At 42.8% G+C, this 20,573-nt stretch overlaps 1 protein-coding gene across 6 annotated transcripts in view; it reads right to left on the bottom strand.

Moving 5' to 3' along the window:
• Positions 1-20,573, bottom strand: part of TMTC1 (transmembrane O-mannosyltransferase targeting cadherins 1) — a 239,872-nt gene that overhangs the window by 195,800 nt on the left and 23,499 nt on the right. For 4 of the 6 annotated variants that reach the window (XM_032473164.1, XM_032473161.1, XM_032473163.1 and 1 more), the window contains exons 3-5: positions 14,107-14,180; positions 11,488-11,664; positions 7,209-7,478 (exon numbers count right to left, since the gene is read on the bottom strand). In XM_032473164.1, coding sequence (XP_032329055.1) covers positions 7,209-7,478; positions 11,488-11,664; positions 14,107-14,180 — 521 coding nt within the window. The remainder of the gene's footprint in view (positions 1-7,208; positions 7,479-11,487; positions 11,665-14,106; positions 14,181-20,573) is intronic. The other 2 variants (XM_032473160.1, XM_032473162.1) reach the window with 2 other exon arrangements.

Here is a 20,573-nt window from a genome sequence, read left to right as displayed (position 1 = left end):
GGGTGTAAACAGTTATAAAGCTGTTTAATAATAATTTTACCAATAAACACACCTGTTGGTTTGGCCAGTCTTTATAAAACACAGCCTGAGAGTTACTGCTTTCTTGGGTCCACCACCATCATGTGCCAAACAAGTCACCAAGTCACAGTGACCTGGCTGCAGGTGTCCCAGAACGACATCTAAAGATGGAAGTAGTTCTACTATTGCAGAAGAGAGGGAATTCCACAGCGAAATGTGGCCCAGCTCCTCTTTAAACAAAGCAAAGGAAGTGAGGAAAACTGATCAGCAGCAATGAAGGAATTTGCAAAGTCTCTTTATTTTTTTAAAGTGAAAGTGATTTGTTCAGGGAGATACATGCTCCATAGACAGAGCGTGGGGTCATCTCAGAAGGCAAGAGAGGTGGCCCCACGGGTGGGGGTGGTTAGTTTTTATGGGCTGGGTAATTTCATATGCGAACGAGTGGGAGGATTATTCCAGCTGTTTTGGGGAAGGGGCAGTGACTTCCAGGAATTGGGTACCCACCCACTTTTTGGCCTTTTCTGGTCAGCCTGGGAACTGTCATGGTGCCTGGGGTGTGTCATTTAGCAGTTAATGTATTACAATGAATGTATAATGAGGCTCAAGGTCTACTGGGAGTTGAATCTTCCACCATCTTGGGCCGACTTGGTTCTAACCAGTTTATGTCCAATCCTCAATGGCTATGTCATTCTTTTCATGGTTGTGCCCTGCCCCCTTCCCTCCTGTCTCAAAATTATAGGTGGACAGTAAGCCAGGTAGAGTGTCATCCATAGAATGGAGGCAAAATAAGAGCATATATTCATGCTAGAAAAGGGGAGGAAGAGAGGATGGAAAGGAGAGAGGCTGGACTAGAATAGGAGTTCTTATTTGAGAGTAGAGAAGATTATCTCTGTAGTTTCATAGATACATGGCTACACCCCAAAGACAGCCCTGTCCACTCTGTGTGCCAACAACAGATCGCTTTAGGGCAATGTTTGTTCATGGGGAGCCCGACAGAGCATCGCGTCTCTGTCTCTAGGTGTGTTTGTTGTGCTCACTGGTTTCCAGGAGTTCACTGAACATGATTAATCTTATCACATCCCAGAACTGTGACAGCCGTGTGAACGTTCAGAATGCTAGTGTCACATGACCACAGTTAAACAGAAATGGAGACTTCAAAAAATGGAAAACGAGGAGAAAAATGATGTATGATACACATATCTAGGTGATAAATGTGACTGGTTACAAAATTCCTCTCTCTGGGATTTCTTCCTGAGGATCGAGGTTGGAAACAAGGGTTTTCTGCTCAAACCAATGAAGGCTTAAAAGAATAAAATACACTCTGAGTCTAATGCTTCATGGGCTCACACACAGGAAACAGAAAGTGTACTCCAGACATCTCAATTCAAGGATACTTTTGCAAAGTCTCTTCAAAATAAGATCTTAGTTAATATCTACTTCCATAAGGTGGTCTGTGTTCTTAACGTGGATTCATGTAATGAGGTTTACATTTGCATTAAGAGATTTTTATAGTAGGGGAAAGGATTTATTAATGCGAATCCCCAGACGTCACTTTAAACTGCTGGAGGTATTTTCTGTGTAGCCCTATTAGTTAACGCCACCCTCTCTCATTTGGTCTCCCCATTTTTTTAAAGCAGTAGCTGAATGAGATTGAAAACGGCTCATCTGAGATCAGTCAACCAGAAACGTATGTCAAACGGTGGGGGGGGAAACCCAATGATTCACCAGTAATACAAGCTTTCAACACAGATTTTTTTTTCTGTCACCTGAAAAACCTCATTTCACTGGCTGACTAAGTTTCTCTCAAAGCTGACATGAGGCTGTGAATAATAATCTGGGACACATTTGTCCTACTCACAGGATCATACGTGTGGAATGAAAGCTCCAAATCTTACCTCAGGAGTTTAATCCACACAGCATTTCTTACTTTAGGGGAAAGGAGTACAATGCAAAGTCTGCGTTAAAATGACACTGAAAGACCAGTTACCCACTCTACCAGGGAAGGTCAAAATATTTCTATGTCTCCCTAAGTCCCCTGAATTTAATTACCCTGCAATTTCACTCTCATGCCAACCTGCTCTCTAGTCCTAAACTTGTCTTAGTTTCTTGATTTGCATGCCTCTGTACAAGGTATACAAGAAAAACTTTTAAGACACACTGAAGTGTGAAAAATCTAACCACGGTCTTACCCACAAAAGCAGAAAATGAGCCCATTTTAGATAAAAACACCATGATCACCATCCAGCTAAGTTCTATGAGGGCAGGGCTTTGTTGACCTCACTGCCAAATATTCCTGGCGCCTAAAATGCTGCCTGGCACATAGAAGGTTTCCAGTAAATACTGACAGCTGAATGAATGAATGAATGAATGATTCATGACAGATGCTGTAAAGTAGCAGACAAAGAGGAAATTAGCAGGAATTTACTGAGCCAGGAACTGCCTTCAACACCTACCATAATCACTGTCATTTAACTACGAAATCAATCAAGTCCATCCATGAAACATGACTACATACAGGTATGAGTTAGGAGTGTAAGATTCACGTAGAATTCACTGAGCTTTCCAGTGTGAAAGGGGAAAGCGTGCCCATGTGTGACGAAGAGGATGGGGGAAGGAAGGTTTACACACAAAACAGCTCTCATTTCCCATGGAACAATTAAGTAAAAGGTCGTATCAACTGAATTTTCAACTGACTCCAGAGCGTAGACCCTAAGGCTTAGGTTCACTGCGCTTGCTACTTATTAGCCAATCACTGAGTCACACAGAGAAACAGCTTAACTACATCAATGACTTGCAGTAGGATTTCCTCCTGGGTTGGAATGTCCCCCTGTATTAGATAACTTCTGAAAACATTTTGCCTGATGTGGCATTAAGACACCTGTTTGACAGTCTAATGCCATGCATGCAACGCAAATACACACTAGCAGGTAGTCTCAAAGTTCAGTCAAAAGAATCCCACACAAACCCATTCTTTGCCTGCAAACTACGGGTTCACCAGCTTCACCATGCATCCTGGTGTTTCGAAACCTCCACAAGAATAATACTCATAACACTAAGCTACTACTAATGCGCTCTACTGACTGTGGGTCACGGTGTGCCAGGCACCAACCACTTCACACGCTTAGGACACGCACTATGGCTTGCAGTCCTGACAAGCAATGCTAGAGTCAGGTCCTACTGTTAGGTCCCCCTTTTGGAGATGAGAAAACTGAGGCTCGCGGAGGTAAAATCACTTGTCCAGGATCCAGTAAGTGAAGGAGCCATCATTCACTGTCCGCAGAGATCTTAAGAACTAAGACGGTATCGCCTCTTTGAACTTTCATTTTCTTTACCTGATCACCTTCTGACAACAGTACAAGCAGAGCTTTTACAAATAATTTTAATGCTAATCAAATTTATAGTCAAATACATGACACCTTTCCTTTCCAAAAAAAGGACACTCTGTGACAACTTTCGTTTCCAAGGAAGGATGATGGTCCTTCTTGCCCGCAAGCATGTTAACTTAGTAAGACTCTGACCCAGTTCCAGTTGTGCTGTGGACTGCTCTCCAGGCATCATTCTTTCTAAAACAGGATGGTGCTCAGGGTTTAAAAAAAAAAAAAAGCATATCATCTATTTCAATGTATTAGCACCAACACCCTATATCGAAGCAAGTCAGGAGGTGCCTCCTTTGTTGACCCAAGGAGAGCTGCAAGAATATTCCTACCTCTGAAAGTTCAGCAGGGAAGCCAGCTCCACTGAGCATGACACAGGGGTCCTGCCTCCTCCCTAAAGCCAAGTCCTCACCCAGGACTCTCCACTTCAGAGCAAAGAAAACTGGCAAAGGCTTAGGAGTCAAACAGCTTGAGTTCCAATCAACCTTACCCCTTGCTATCTATGCAAATGTGGACCAGACGGTTTAACCTCTAAGATCTTCCATTTCCTCCTGATAATGGGAATTCTAAGATTTCCCCAAAAGGAATATTGTGACAGTTGCATGGGATAACATGTGGGAAGTGCTGGCCCACTTCCTGGTACACAGGAGATGGATAACAGACATAAAGTCTTCCCTCCTGAACGGTCTTCTGCGCCGGCGTGCAGGAGCTGACTCACACTGGCTTCCAAGAGATGACTACTCAATTTTCAGGAATCTTACTGGCCAGTTATTAAAAACACCCATCATTGAAAATTACATTATATATAAACTCAAATCATGCTAAAAACAAAGGTAATATGAGCATATATCCAGAAGGAACCCTACTTCAAAAAGACACCTGCACCCCAATGTTCATAGCAGCACTATTTACAATAGCCAAGACATGGAAACAGCCTAAATGTCCATCAACAGATGACTGGATAAAGAAGATGTGGTATATTTATACAATGGAATACTACTCAGCCATAAAAAATGACAACATAATGCCATTTGCCATTGGATGTCCCTAAAGAATGTCATTCTCAGTGAAGTAAGCCAGAAAGAGAAAGAAAAATACCATATGAGATCGCTCATTTGTGGAATCTAAAGAAAAGAAAAAAATAGAAAAAGACAAATGAACATAAATACATATCAGAAACAGACTCACAGACATAGAATACAAACTTGTGGTTGCCAGCAGAGAGGGGGGTGGGAAGGGACAGACTGGGAGTTCGAAATTTCTAGATACTGACAGGCGTATGTAGAATAGATAAACAAGATTATACTGTATAGCACAGGGAAATAGATACAAGATCTTGTGGTGGCTCACAGTGAAAAAGAATGCGACAATGAATATATGCGTGTTCATGTATAACTGAAAAGTTGAGATCTACACTGGAAATTGATACAACATTGTAAACTGACTATAACTCAATAAAAAAATGAAAAAAAAAAAAACAAAGGCCATAAATAATCAAAGTTCATCACTTCCTAATTAGTTTCTTTCATTTTACTGCTCTCTCTCTCTGCTCTTGAGATCAGTCATGTCTATTGTCTACAAGGCAGTGGAAATGCCACCTGATGGTGGACTAGGGCACACCTCCAACTCCACGTTCAGTGATGTCACATTTGTGGCTGGAAACCAGCCATGGCAGGAGCATTCACAAGGAAACTGGACAACACAACAAGTCAGAGTTTACTGTCTTTGGAGGGCCAGTCACTCAGCATTCACCAGCACATCACTGGCATTCATATTTCATCTTCTTTCTGCCCCAGCATCCTCCATCTCTACTCTCTACAAGTTATCTACATAGATACACACCCGCATTAAACTTAAAACAAAAATGAAAACAAAAACCCAACACCCCTCCAGTTAGCATCCTTTTCCCCATTTCTTCATTGCCAAATTTACTGAAAATGTTCTATGTATGTTTAAGTCCAACAATTTCTTACCATCCACTCACTAATTCACTCATTTCACAAATATCTGAGCAACTTCTATTAGCCAGACACCATGAAAGGAACTGGGGACCCAAATATGACCAAACCCAACACGTTCCCTGCCCTGACGGAACTCTGGCATGTTGCGGTCTGACTCGTGCCTCCTTGAAATTCTCTAACACCCTATTAATTCTTCTTTATTCTCCTCCTTTGCCTTCCTTAAAAAAATTCACAATTTCCTCAAATGTTCTGTCTTCTTTTCCTTCATGGCCTGCACCGAAAAAAGTCAAGATTTCCTCCAGGTTTTGACTGTTTATGTCTCTTCTTTCTTGCTCGGGAATTTCATGCATTACTGTGGTTTTATCCTTTCCCAAACCTCAGAAAACTGATTTTTCCTCTAGCCTTTCCATCGCAGCAAACTGACACCGCCAGCCACTCAACTGTTGAAGCCAGAAACCCAAAAATCCTTGTTTCCTGCCTTGCCCTCACCCCTTCACCCCAGAGTCAGCAAGTCCTCTTAGATCTGCATCCAAAACTTATCCCAAATGCACCGTATCCCTGCATCCCAGTCTCTGTCACCACCCTCGGCCAAGACCATTTCTTTTTCCGTCAGTCTGTACAAAAGTCTCCTAACCCTCGTCTCCGCTCTACTCTCGCCCCCTAACCACGCACTACAAGAAGCCAGAGTGAACTTTCAAATATAAACATTCTCTCCACATTAAACAAACAAAACAACAGTAAGGAAACCCTCCAAAATCTTCCCCATTCCACGCAGAACAAAATCCACTCTTGCTTCCACGGCCAACATGCCCTTCGTTACCTGGGCCTGCCCACCCCTGACCTCACTCCGTCCAACCCCCACGCGCTCGTTACCCCAGGTCTGGAGCCCTCTGCCCACATCTTAGCAGGGCTAGCCCCTCCGCTCATCCACGGGGATTCAGGAGGCCTTCCCTGACCAACCGATGGGAATGCACCCCAGCCAGGCCCAACCACCACTCCCCATCACACTGTTCATCCCTTGTTGGTTATTTAGCGTCTGTCCTCCTTGACTGGAAGGGAAGCCGCACAGGAGCAAGGACCTTGACCTCTTATTCACCGGGACACCCCTGGATGCCTGGAAGCAGGCCAGGCACATGGTGGATAATAGATATTTGTCGATGAATGAATCCATGGAGCAAGATGCAAAAGACAGAAAAAGGCACAAATAATTGGAAATAAAGACCCTGAAAAGAGGGGGTTGTCTGGGACTGCCCAGAAGAATGAGAATAGCAATCTGATACTTAATTGCTAATAGTACGAATCAAATTTCCATCTTTATTACTCTGACTTGCCCATGGCGGGAACTATTTTAGCGGCCCGGTAATTCAGTCAGCGCCTGTGCTGATAAGTCTATGTTCATTTTCATGTCTAGGTCAGAAGATTAAAAAAAAAAGAAAGAAAATCCCAGGCTTTAAAGATTTTCCGGCATCCTCAAAATCATTTCTGAGAGGCAGCGTCCCCTGGGCCCCCCTCGGTATTTGTGCTGTAATAAATACCCATCACAGACCCAGAGCAGGGCGGACAGGGCGGGGCGAGGCAGAGGGGCCTGTGCCCCGGTGCCCGAGGGGAGCCGCGAGATGTTTGTGCTTCTTAATTGAAGCTTCGCAGCCTCACCCCCTGCTTCCAAGTCACAGCGGACAGCAGGCCTTCTACTTGGCTTCCTCCAGCTACTCCCTTCTTATCTGATCTAATACAGGGAGGGGCGGCGGGGAGGGAGGAGCAGGGAGGGAAGGAGGGAGGTGGGAGGAAAGGAGGAGGAAGGAGGGAAACCAGGGACCGAGGGAGATCACAAAGAGCCACCGACTCAGGGCTTCACCTCTGCAGCCTTCCCTGGGCAGCAGGGGACGCTCGCTGGTGGAAACACGCAGAGTCAACGAGCCCAGCCCAGTACCTCATCAAGGACCTCACAGCTCGAGGCGACACCGGGAATCCGCTGCTCTTGGGTTCGGGGGGCGATGGAGCGTGGCAGCCGCCCCAGGCTCCTCTGTGCGGGGGCCGCTGGGGCTTCCCGTTCTCCCGGGGAGGGTGCGCGGGCTGGGCGCTCCCGGGCGGCTGCGGGCTGCGCGCGCCGAGGACCCCATTGCTCCTGACGGGGCGGGAATGGTGGGGAAACAGAGGCAAGCAGAACGTCAAGGCTTGCAACAAGGAAGCGCAGTCCCCTGTCCCATCCCCAAGCCCTGCTGCCTAGAAGCAACCGTGCACAAGTCCTTTAGCTTTTCAGTTTCTGGTATTTATCACAATATTTATAAAATAACATAAAATTGTCGTGTTATTTCTTTTTTTCAATTTTAGAATTGTCTTACTGACTTTCTACTATAGAAGACTAGGACTTAGTCCTTCTTACATGGTCACCAACACACACACACACAGTCTTCACTCTTCATCTTCCAAATATATTTCTCTCACAATAAATATAATTTGAATTCTCGCAACTCGTCACAGTGATAGTCAAGATTTACATTATTACGTTCTTGAAAATGTTGCTCATAAACCATCTGCCCAATGTATCCTCCCATTTTTCTTTCACGAATCCTCTGAGATATAAGTCATAACCACTCGCTGGGCAAAAATTAAAAAGTCTGATACTACCAAGTGATGGTGAGAACGGGGAACATGGGGGCCTCTCATCCGCTGCCACAGTCATTTCAAGAGCTATGTCTTGGCCTCAGCACAGGGAACACGTGTCCACCTGTGGTCCTCACTTCAGCAGCCTCACTTCTGTGGTTATGCCTTACAGAAACCCACAGGTGTGTGCTCACAAAAAGTTACTGCAGCATAGTGAAAATAACTTAAATTCCAAATCCAGAAGAACGGACGGATGGTGATCATTAAGTCCTACACGACAGTTACAGTGAATGAGCTATAGCTGTATCCTCATTCATGAATCTTAAAAGTTCAATGCTAAATGAAAAGAAAAGAAAGCAATGCCATTTACATAAAGTTTGCAAAGACACAGACAATGCTGTCTGATATTCACTAGTATATACTTATTAAGTAAAAACATACAAACCATCATAGAAATGAAAAGTGCCAGATTCAGGACCGTGGTTATTTCTATAGAGAGAGGGTAGGGACCAGGGTCAAGGATTGTTATTCTCTGCACGTTGGAAACTATATCCTAATTTTAAAAAAAGAAAAAAATCTAACTTTCATGAGCTGAGCTTTCACTGAAAATGTTTCTTCTTAAAGGCGATGTCAAATAAAAGAAATCCCACTCTTTTCATGTGCCCCAGTCTTGAAATTCAGGAATAAAGTACTCTTCATGTAGGAAAGGGCTTCTGAAACGTGTTTGTTGTTTCTTTCCTGCTGCCTGAATCACACAAGAAGAGATCTTAAGAACAACCTAGTGCCAAGATGTTGATTCTAAATTAGCAGGTAAGAATTTGTGCAAACTGTGTGTGTATACATTATTCTAGGAAAAGGGGACAAGATTCTATGAGATTCTCAAAGAGGTCAGGACCCCCAATACAGGCAGATCCTCTGAGCCGGTCTCCTGATACAAAGTGGAGCCCAGGCCCTGAGCTGCAGCTGCCCTGGGAGGTCCCCGGTCCCTGTCCTGTACGCTGTCCGTGGAGGCCGGGGTTCTCAGGGTAACCTTGCGGTTTGAAGTCAAACAGACAGAAGTCCAAATTGGGCTCGGGTGACTCTGGAGGAGTTACTTTCTGTGCCTGTATTTTCTCCTCTAAAACGAGGGTAACAGTTGTTGTGAGCATTAAGTGACTTCATACCTGTAAACGGCATGGCCCAGTGCCTGGCACACCGCCTGCTCCCAAGAGACACTAAGTGTGATCAGGGCCACATCTCCCTGTTCCCGGCTCTCCGTTTCTTCCTATCACTTCACAGCTGGACTCAGTGACTCACATAATTACTTATGTGATGTCTGTCTCCCCCAGGACTGTTCGTTAAGGGAAGGAATCTTATCTGCGCTATTCTTGGCCAGACACAGAATGAGAATGTGTTAAATGGATGGATAAAAGGATGAAGGAAAGAATGAGTGCCTCTACTTATACAGAGTTACTGGTGGTTGTGAGAGCTAAAAGTTACTAAAAAAACAAAACGAAAGCACAGACTATGAGGCATGCAACTTCTAAGCTATGTATCAGCAGTAATCTTTCTATAGAACTTCTAGCTGTTTGGTAGGATGATGGTCAAGAACAGTTATTAAAGGAATAAAAGAAACAACTGTTTCCTTTGACAAAGCCCAGCTCAACAGCGACCAGATGGAGAAGCAAGGAGCGAAGGCACCCCCGGGCTGGAGAGTCCCACGACCAGAGGAGAGATGATCAGTGATGAGGGTGGACGAAGGAATGCTGCCTACCATTTCAGTAAACACAGAATGTTGCCTGCCCTTCCCGTAAACAACGAATGTCGTCCACCATCAAGCCATCACCACTGTAGCCAGCCTCAAAGGTGCACCTGAGGGGAAGTGGGATGGAGGCCCTAGATGGCTGAAATGCAAATCAATGGAGTAATTTCAATGAGCGCAGACTCTTATATTTTCCCATATACAGAAAAGCACTAAAATCATTAACTTGAAATGTCTGCTTGTTTGTGATGAGCAATAACCTTTTGAATTTCGACTACATTTTTTTCTGTTTGTTTTTTTGTTTGTTTTCTCAGCGAAAACTCAGTTCCTGGTGCCTCCCTGACCTCTTGGGTACAGGCCCCCTCAGAGCTATCTGAGAGGCTTCCTTCCCATGCTTTTGTCCTCAGTCATGTCTCCAAATAAAACCTAATTCTCAACGTTCAAGTTGTGTAGGGTTTTTGTTTTTTTTTTTTCAGTTGACATAAGGTTAAAATATTGCTTGACTGGACCAAAGGGGAGGGTCTGCAGTCACTTGTCACATCCTCTGTTGTCAGTAAAGCAAAGCAGAAGGAAGTTGGGAGGCAGATACCGAGCGGATGCAAAGAGCAAGTGGGAAGCTGGAGGGCCGATAGGCTGCTCTCTCAGCAGTAAGGTCAGCGGCGCAATTACTCCCATCGGTTGAGAGGACACAGGGGAAAGGCATTCTCCTAGAAGCCCAGGGGAGGTCCTTTGGCTCACAGCTTTCTTGGCTTGAGCTTGGGTCAAAATGATAACCGGGCTCTTGCCTTTTCCACGCCTCTGAGATTTACAGAGAGTCAACTGAGCGCTGACGTCTATTTAAATTATCTCCAAGTACTCCCAGGCAGGAAGGTGATCAGAATTTAATGAATCATCTCAGCTTGTTGCCCCTCAAAAGCGCTGCTCTTATCTCTCTACCCAGAAGTAGAAAGAGGCAGGGAATGGGATAAAAAGGCAGGATTTTTTAAAAGATACAATTTTTCATCAGACAAGGCAGGAGAATAAATCGGCTACATTTTTCAAAAGTTCAAATGTAAGGGCCTTATAATGACTGAAAAATGGGGTCTGCATGTCAAATTGTTAGTAATTACGGATTGGATAGAGGGAGAAAATTACAGTATGTGCTTGAACTTTTAATTCACCTTCGTCTTTCTTAGCATCTATAACCCATGGGATAAAATGAATATGCCTTAATTTTTTTTAATGAAAATAGGCTATTAAATAAACTTGTTCTTTAACTGGAAGACGACGTGCATTCCAGTCTAAACCTCACCTGTATGTGGAATTCCAAAAGGCCCCTTCCAAGACTCAGGTAAAAGCCTGAGTAATCTCCAGAGTAAGTAAACAGATTCCAATTTAGTGGTGTTCTGTGATGGATAACACTCACTGGAATGCAGAGATTCAAGGCGAGCTGTTAACAAACTGTTATCATTTGCAACCACTCCTCCGTGTGAACCAAGATTTCTCAGTAGTAAGCAACCGAAACAGTCTAGCAATACAAACTTGCAATTAGCAGAGATACCTTTCAATTACAAGTCTGGGGCTCACAAAAACTTTATAGTCCTCTCTGATTTTCCTAAGAGAGTAAAGAGTTTGAACACATAGAAAGCATTTATCTTTAGGAAATAAGCCTTGTTATTTTATGGTCTAAGGTGAAATACAACAAAATGTTATACTTCCAATTTTTTTAACGGGAGTTTGAGAATTACTGATTTAAGTCCTTCCTCTGTACACATGCCCTGCTTGATAGCAACACTTTAAAGTGACTTACGATTTGTCGTGATTGTGGGACAGGGAAAAGAGATCGTAAACCAAGCACACTCCAAACACCGTGATGCCCGTCTCTTTTACCAGCATCGCGCAAGTCCCCAGAAACAAACTGAGCAGCAGGAAGAAGGGGGAAGCCGTGGGAGGGACGCGCTCCCCAGCACAGCACTGGTCCACACTCCTGAAAAATAGGGCCGAGATTCTTTTACTCTTAAAAAGAAATGTGAGTCGTTAAGAAATACCACCTTTTCAAGATAAGATCTAACATCAATGTCATGGTAGTCTAAGTAGGTGAGCAAAGATTTTTCTTCAAGAATGTTCAGCAAAGAATTGTTTTAAATTGCAAAGACGGAAAAACGTAACAATACTGAATTTGAGACTTAAATTAAGGCATATATAAATTCTGGTAAATTATGTCCTTCAGCAAATGAACACCAAAAAACGAACACCATTTAAAATTCTACCATCGAGATATATTTAAGTGACATGGAAAGATGTTCAAGCAAATATATTTTAAGAGAATAATACAGGTTACTAAGCCATAGGCATGAATGCTGGAGCCAGGCTCCCTGGGTTCAAATCACAGCTCTGCAGGTGAGTAAGAGAATAACACGGGGCGGTCAGTGGCCTCTCTGGGCCTCCCTTACGTGGGAGATGGGATCGCAGTGTTGCAGGGAACAGTCAATAAATGACTTACCACATGTCAAGTGTTCATCATGACAATTTTTTTTTTTTTTTTTTTTTTTTAGTGAAAGTGTTTCATACGCTTCTGTACAAAGAAATCAGCAGATGTACGTACAAAGCCACAAGCATCCTTCCCCTCTGTGATGCAAACACAGATGTTCTGGTCTTTTCCTTTTCTTCTGGCTAATCTGTATTTTAAAATTTGTTTCCTATGAGGCTGTTATTAGGTAAAGCCTTTTTTCCCTCAGCATAGTTTCCAGCAGGGATTTCCTAAAACCCTCCAGTGGCTGTAAAGTCCTTTCTCACCTTACAAAGCAGAATCGGCCCCACACCAGGAAGCCACACTGCTCCTTCAGCAGGGGCCTTCCACACCTGTTTTTGGCTCCTACTCCTTTGAAGGCCAGCACACCCACAGTTGTGACATCTCACCCTGATTGTTACGTCCTGGAACAAACCTGAATTACACACCAGATTTGTAGCAGGCATGCTTTTTTTCTCTGAAGCTGGTTGATGGCTTAAATTACTCCCAGTGAGAATGGCCTGCACCACAGAAACTCGTAACACTGTGTGGCTCATTAATCCACAGACACGGATGCGCTGCCGGCCCACTCATGTTCCCAAAAACATTAACTCACAGAAAAAATTCAGACTCAATTATTAACCTCCTTCTAACACCGGAGTAAACAGGAAACGACTGCTGAATTGGGGCTTATATTTTTTTAAGATTTTTACAACATCGCACTTTATGTAACCAGCAATGCAGCAGGAGGCTGCGAAGCCAGGACCAGGAGACTGGTGCCGTCCTAAGGAGAGGCCGTGCTCTTTAAGCCAAAACTTCATAAAGCGTAATTCATTCATTCTTGATCCAAGGTCTGAGATGGTTGACATCAAGGCTTCTCAATTTCAGCTCTACTGGTGTTTCAGGAAGATGATTCTTTGTTACGTTAGGGCTGTCCTGTACACTGCAGGATCCTTGGCCTCCACTCACCAAATGCCAGTTGCTCCTTTCCAGTTGTGACAAGCAAAAATATCTCCAGACATTGCCAAATGTCCCCTGGGGCAAGGTGGGCAAATTTTCCGCATGCTGAGAATCACCGGTTTAGAACAGGGCTCTTCAGAGTCACTGGGCTTTGTAAGCTCGTGGGCCGATGAACTGACCCAAAGATCAAGGTTCACAGATCCTCAGCCAGGCAGCCCTCCGTGAAGTAGGGCAGCGTGGTTTACTGGCCCGCTTTTCTGAGTCACGCTCTGAGTCATCTGCCTCCACTCACGTTCTTTTTAACCTCTCCCCTCCATTCTCTGCGTGGATACATCACAACTCAGGTGAGACTCCAATCACATTGGGAGGAAAGGAGCAATATAATGGGAAACTGTTTTATAGCTTTTCAGTCTCCCAAAGCAAGGAGCTTCTGCATTTTGATAAAAGAATGTGTAAACTGGAAACACAGCTGAGAATACTGCGCTCCATTCAGGCCTATTATTTTAGGCTCTGAGCTACTTTAATGGGGATGATAAAAAGGGCAAAAAATATGTAGGACCAAAATGAAAAAAATAAATCAAACAAGTCACAGTTAAATACAAGAGAGGACTATACCCAGTATATTCTGGCTCAGAGCTAAGATTTCAAATTCCATTCTCGGTAAGAACCTACAAATACGGGGACATCAAGAAGGAAGAGCTTGTCTTCCCAGCACTGGGAAAGCAGTCCTTCTGAAAGGCTATGGCAGGCTTCCGGATGTGGCTGCAAGAGCCTTCGGTGAGGGGAGGGCTGCAGATCCCAGGTCTCCAGGAAGCGTGCTGAGCATCTTAGTGCCGAGAAACCTCCCTCCTCTCTCAGGCAGAAGCTCAGAGTCTACACACACACACACACACACAGCACAAATTCCCAGGGAACAGCACGGCTGTAATCACAGAGAAGGGTGTTCTTTGCCACACGTACCTATTGTAGGAGAGAAAGGCGAGCAGAAACAGCAGGCATGCTAGCACGTCAGCTCTGCCCACAATTCCAGCCACCTAGAAAGTTTGGGGGAAAAAAAAAATCTCAGAACACTACTTTAAGAAAATTATTACAGAAATGTATTTGTTTTGATGAATGAAAGGAATGATAAATTAGAAAACATACTGTTCTTCAAATTCTGATATCTGATGAACCACCTCTGGTTGTCCAATGCATTTAACAGTAAGTTTATAGAAGGAGGAAAAGAAAAAGGAAGGGGCCAGATTTCCACGCTTAACTTCATTTTGAACCTTTCTTCTGTAGATGGTCAGTTCACAGCAACACAGTGCATGCCTTCATTGGTTTTCTCAAAATGTTTTTTGAGCAATGAGTGAGTGCTAGACTGTGCTAATGGAACAGAGGATGTTTCCAGAATACTAGGAAAGACTACCACGGAATGGAGTGAGTGTGAACTCATGATGGCTCTAGGTGAGCGTGCGTGCGTGCATGTGTGTGTGTGTGCTTCTTAGCTCTGTCACTGAAAGGGGTCTGAAAGCAAGATACGCCAGTAGCAAAGAGCCATCCTGGCTCCTGGCACTAACCAGAGGCTGCAGCTCCACTACAGAGAGCACGGGCTCCTTAGAGAAGTGGCTGATTCCAGGGCTGAGCTCGGGCGATGTAAGAGGTGCCTGGGTATCTTCTCAAGGTAGGAAGTAAGGAAGGGATCAAAAAATACCAGGTACACGTGAAAAAACACAGAAGCCAATGACAACGGGCTCCCACTGACCAAATATGAGACAATTTGAATATCATACTAAATAAGGACAGTAATTAATTATAAGCCATTGAGAAAACAGACATCCATGAGTGCATACCAATGATAAACACACAGACAGATGGATGGTTGGATGGATGGATGGATGAATACATATATAATAACTACATATATACATGCAGAAAGCAAGTGAACAGGAAAGAATGGAGAGCTCTTCTTTACAATGAAAAGCCAGTTGATAAATGTAGAGGGTGCAGTACAGCTGAAAAATAGCCATTTTGCTTCCAGAAAGAGTAAAAAGACTGGATCCAACAGGAAACATCACAAAATATCAACTGACGCTAAATCTAAAATGTGAAAGTCTGATGGAGCACGGAGGATCTGCAAGGCTTCAAAGCATTTCCTCCCAATGACTTACGAACTGGAAAAATAAAAAGAATAATTATACTATGGAGAAAGTGTATTACATTGCATTACACCTTGACTGAGTAATCGACCAGGACCTCACCAATGCAGGGCACGAGAACGTGGCATGCCTCTGCAGGTGACACCCTGAGAAGGCACAACAGCACTTAGGTGGCATTCCAGCCAGGGGTCCATAACCTGAAACAATCCTGAGAAAACACCAGACAAACCCAGGATGAGGAATGCTCTATTTAAATAAATAAATTAATATTTTAGATTAAAAGTATAAAATATAATAATTCTGTATTAGTTTATAACATTACAATTTTATTATGTTTTAATATCTTCTCATTTATATATTATAATCAATTGCATTACATCTCATAACTATCATAATAAACACTGCATATAACATACTTTCATATATTATAGGTATGATATATTTTACTCATATTATATATGTATATCTTATGCATTTATATTATTTTATATGATATTCTATATTTAGATATTCTTATATTATGTATTCTTATATTACACATTTAATATATTATGTTATTTTTATGTTATAAAATTTCAATATAATATACATGTAAATCATGAATTATAGATTATATAATATATATTTATTATATACTCATAATTATGTAGCATAGCATACATTATGATATTATAATAAATACATTAATAAAACTTTGTATTATACACATCCTAATATACATTTTAAATTATATTTGAAGATATAAATAATGTAACAGAAAGACAATGAAGCCTGGTGACTGTTCCAAACTTAAGACGAAAGGGGACTAAAGAGAAACATGACTAATGGCCTTGGTTTTAGAAAATATATAACTAAATTATTAAGGTATAAAGGGGCATGAATTATGCAACTTAACTCTCAAATGCTTCAGAAAACAAATATTTTTACATATTGAGGGAGAAAGAGAGAAAGGAAGATAAAACAAAATGTGGCAAAATGTTACAAACTGGTGACTCTGAATAAAAAGTATATGTTCATTATATTTTTTAAGTTTGAAAATACTTTTTAACGTGTTACTTCAGAAAGAGACTGAAATGGAAGAGGGTTGGAGGACAGAAGGCTATTTTTTAATCTGTATTATTTCATTATTCAAAATGTGCGTGCATTTCTCTTAACTTCGTGAAATACAAGAAATAAAAACTACAGAGGAAAAAAATGGGGTATGGTTCAAAAAGTGCTTCAAAGACAAGGTCATGTATAAGGAAGAGTTCACAAGGGAAGTGAACAGGCTTGACATTTCAGGCACAAAAAACAGCCTTACCCAAATCATAAGGGACCTGAAGTCCACAGTGTGTTGGAGAATCAATCAACAATTAATAACAGAAAATAGTTTTCTGGGAAATAAATCTATAAATATCCTCATACGATGAGCACACTTCGCAGTCATAAAGGAGAGGCAAAGACACACGCATGGAGCCAGACCATCCAAGGTTTAAACAGACTCACTGTTGCTGAGTGAGACTCAACTTCGTTATCTTTAATTTCTGAGACTTGGTTTTGTCTGTAAGGTGAGCATCATGCCCCCACCTCATGTCACTGTTGTAACCAGTGGGACGATTTACATACAGTGCCCACTCAATGTCACTGTCCTTCCTTCTTCCTTTTCCCCACAGAGAAAGGGGTGGGACCCTTAGCACCAAGACATGTTCTCCTATGTGACTGAAGGAAACCATCTTTTTACTTTAACATTTACATGTGTGATATTTTATGTTAACTTTATTAGATAGTCCAATATATCAATTAGTTAAAAACCTCAATAAAAAGTAATTCAATTATATACCTGCATATGGATTGAGAACAATTCACATATTGAGAAAAATTCTACTCTAATCTACACCACGAGAAACCTGGACACGGCCGGAGAATTTCACTGGCAGTTCAGGACTGAAAGCTCTTAATGTGGCTGCTCGGACCACACACTGTTCATTGATCCGTTCATCTATAAGGAACTTGAGTGCCAAATCAGGAAGACTGCGTGACTCAAGGGAGGCAGGCGATGACAACGCGGTTTCAGCTCAGTGTCAAGGCTCAACTCAGACCCACCATCTTTAAAGCTACAACTGCACACAGCTCACTTGAGAAGCCCAGGCCGGCTCAGTCTACACCACCACCATTTTGAGCACTGAGCTCAACAGCACCTGTAAGGCCTCTGGAAGGTTAAACAGAGAGCCCAGCTGGCCAACAACAACGTCTTGGGATAAGGCCAAGAGTCTGGGTCCCGAGGGACACCCATCACAGCACAACCGACGTGGCCAGCTCGGACAACAGCAAGACTTGCAAGCTGATACTGGGCGTAGCGAGCAATGGAATGAGGCAATCAACACAGGCTAGCCAAGCATCACCAATGCATTAAAGGCGTCTGAAGGCCTGCTTCCCGGATGGTGGCCAGTCAGTGCAGCTGGGAATCAGCAGCAGAGCGTGTGCCCGCTGGACGCGCCCAGGTATGAGGAACGGAGTGTCCCCTGGAGCGGAAGCTCAGAGCGGGCGCTGAAACGTCAGTGCTCACACGGATAGGCTCTGCAGCCAGCTCCAAGCCACCAAGCATTCACTGACCATCTACTCTGTACCCTGCTAAGCTGGGGTTTCTGGGACAAAGATGTTAGTGTCTTAACAACAAGGGGCTTGTCATCAACTACCCTATGTCCAGACCAGCCATATTCGCTGTGACTCAGTTTGTCAATATCATCATGTACAGTTATTGCATGTTTTACTCCAGTCAACATCTTCCAACTGCCTCTTATTTGCCAGGTATTATGCCAGCTGAAAGGATAAAATCTGCCTCAAGGAGTTAACATCTGGTGGGGAGTCCAAAGATACAAGGAAAGTGCGGGTATCGTAAAAGACGTGAAATCACTGCCATGAGAAGACTGAAGGGTTAATCTGGACTGTAGGATCTGGGAAGCCTTCATGGGAAGACTGGCCGTATACACTGAGACCTAAATGATGGGCAAGGAGGAAGACCTCAGGGAACTCAGGACAGGGGGATGTGTATCCTGGGCCAGAGAGGAAGTGCAGAAGCGTTACAGACAGAGACAAGAGAGGTGTGAAAGCATGCGGGATGTTTCTGGAAGGGAAGGCATAAAGTGATGAGCGCATGGAGCAAATGAGGAGGGGGCGGGAGTGGGCAACAGGACCAAAGAAGGACTGTGAAGTTGGGGCCTGATTCCCTGACAATGTAGGCTGAACCGAACAAAAGGACTTGCTCAAGGCTACAGACAGATGGACCATGTGTATTTCTGCCCTCAAGTCACACGTTTCCATCATCGAACCGGTAGCTGTAACCTGGGACCTGCATTCCTTTAACAAATAATCAAACATTTGGAAAAAACCCCAGTGAACATAAATGAGTAGAATTCAAATACTGTTAACATTCAGATCGCCCAGCAAGCTTAACAGAATCACAAGTGGAAATTGCTAATTAAGGATTTAATTTGCTCCCAAAACTTGTTATTTCTTGGAATACCGCTCACAGGATTTGTATAAAGTGTACTATATGTATAAAGTTATTAATTATTTTATCTGCAAGGATGAGTTCTTTTCATGTCAGACAGGGCCAAGAACATACACTTAACTCATAGCAAGAGTCGAAAGCCAGACTGGCTGATTAGATCCTGACGTGTCCTCGCCCATGTGCTCCTGGCCCAGGTGTGGAAACATTGACCTTCACCTTCAACTCCACGTGTCAGCATTTCCTGCTCTTGCTTTTGACTTGACAGAAGTGCATTCCTTCAAACCAGTAATGTCTCCACAATGATTGTTAAGTTTTCATTCTCATGGGAGAATAATAACGATTTTCCCCACTTTCCCGATTTCTCTACTGATTTTTCTCATGATTCAGGATTCAGGAAAACATATCAATTTCCCAAGAAATATACTGTCAGGAAACCCTTCCAAAAGCATCACAAGGCCTCCAAGGAGGAAAGCGCTGAGTCTGCCTTATTCATTGCTACAGCCCCACGCTGACTGACTGTCTGATAGTCACTCAAACATCTGTTGAAAAATTAAGTAAATAAATGAGTTTGTTCCTCCCTTCTTAAATTGGAAATAATTTTTCCCTCTGCTGGAATTCTTGCCTTATTACAATGTATTGCTTTGTTTTGTACGTTTTTATGTGTATGTTCTCTGACTTTTCCAAGAGCTTGTGAACAAATCATGAGGAGGGACGTGGCTGTCCACCCATATACCCCTTTGGCACTTTGAAGAGGGGTCTGCCCCAAGCAAGTTCTCATTAACTCTTTGCTCATGATACAGTTAAGAAAGCAAATCCTTAACCGTATTAACATGTTTTGAAATTTTAAATCCTCCATCCTTCCAGCCATAATTTCTGGCCTCATTTTTGTTCTTGTTTAACAAAGGGGAGATACACCCCCACTAACTCCCTCTTTTGCCACATTACGGACTATTTTACTTTTTTAAAATAATTTATCACTATGTCTTCTATAATGCACATTTCTTTTTCCTATTTCTCTGTCCTCCACCTTAGAAACCTGAACTATTCTCTATAATCAGATAATGGTCTCTTGATTTTACTTTCCAGTATAGATTATCATATTGGTCAGATTTCTTCGCCTTCTTCTTACACACCCCCATCTCCTTGTGAATGCAAACAGTTTCTCTAACACTCTTCCGTAAACAAATGTCCAGCTCTCAGACTCCTTTGCCTTTGTCATTGGGTTACCATTGATTTTTTTTTTCCCCTGATCAGTACAAAAGCTTGTTGAAACCCTCTCTTAAAGGTCATTTTCACTAACAGGATTTTCTTTTTTTCTTAGAATTCAACCTAACTCTATTAGCTTATGATCACATTGTCCAAGGTTACCTGTATTTCATGCTCTGCCTCTCTGCAAGCATGGAATTAGGACCATTACTACCCTATTCATTTGTTCTTTCCCACAGAAATTTTCCCCAAGACACTGTGAGCATGGATTTTCAACTCTACTTAAGAAATTACGTATTGTCTATGGGCTTAGATTAAAATATTGTCACTGACTCAGCGTCATACATTCTATGCGGCTGGGAGTGGTAATTCATGACCATTTCCCTTCACGTGACATCCAACAACAACACTGGAAACTTGTGTATCTCTCTCATCATTTAAAACTCAGATCTAAAACGTTTCTTCATAACTCTAAATACCTCAAAGGATCTAACTTCCCACGAATTTTAAAAATGGCCGTTTAAAAATAGGACCACAGTGTTACTGTTTTAAATCTACCAAATGAATCTGAAACATACCACAGCAATTTGAAA

Source organism: Camelus ferus, chromosome 34 (genome assembly GCF_009834535.1).
Source record: "Camelus ferus isolate YT-003-E chromosome 34, BCGSAC_Cfer_1.0, whole genome shotgun sequence".
In the NCBI taxonomy this organism is placed as follows: domain Eukaryota; kingdom Metazoa; phylum Chordata; class Mammalia; order Artiodactyla; family Camelidae; genus Camelus; species Camelus ferus.
Note: the sequence above shows the minus strand (reverse complement) of the source record. Positions and strands in the feature narration are given on the sequence as shown.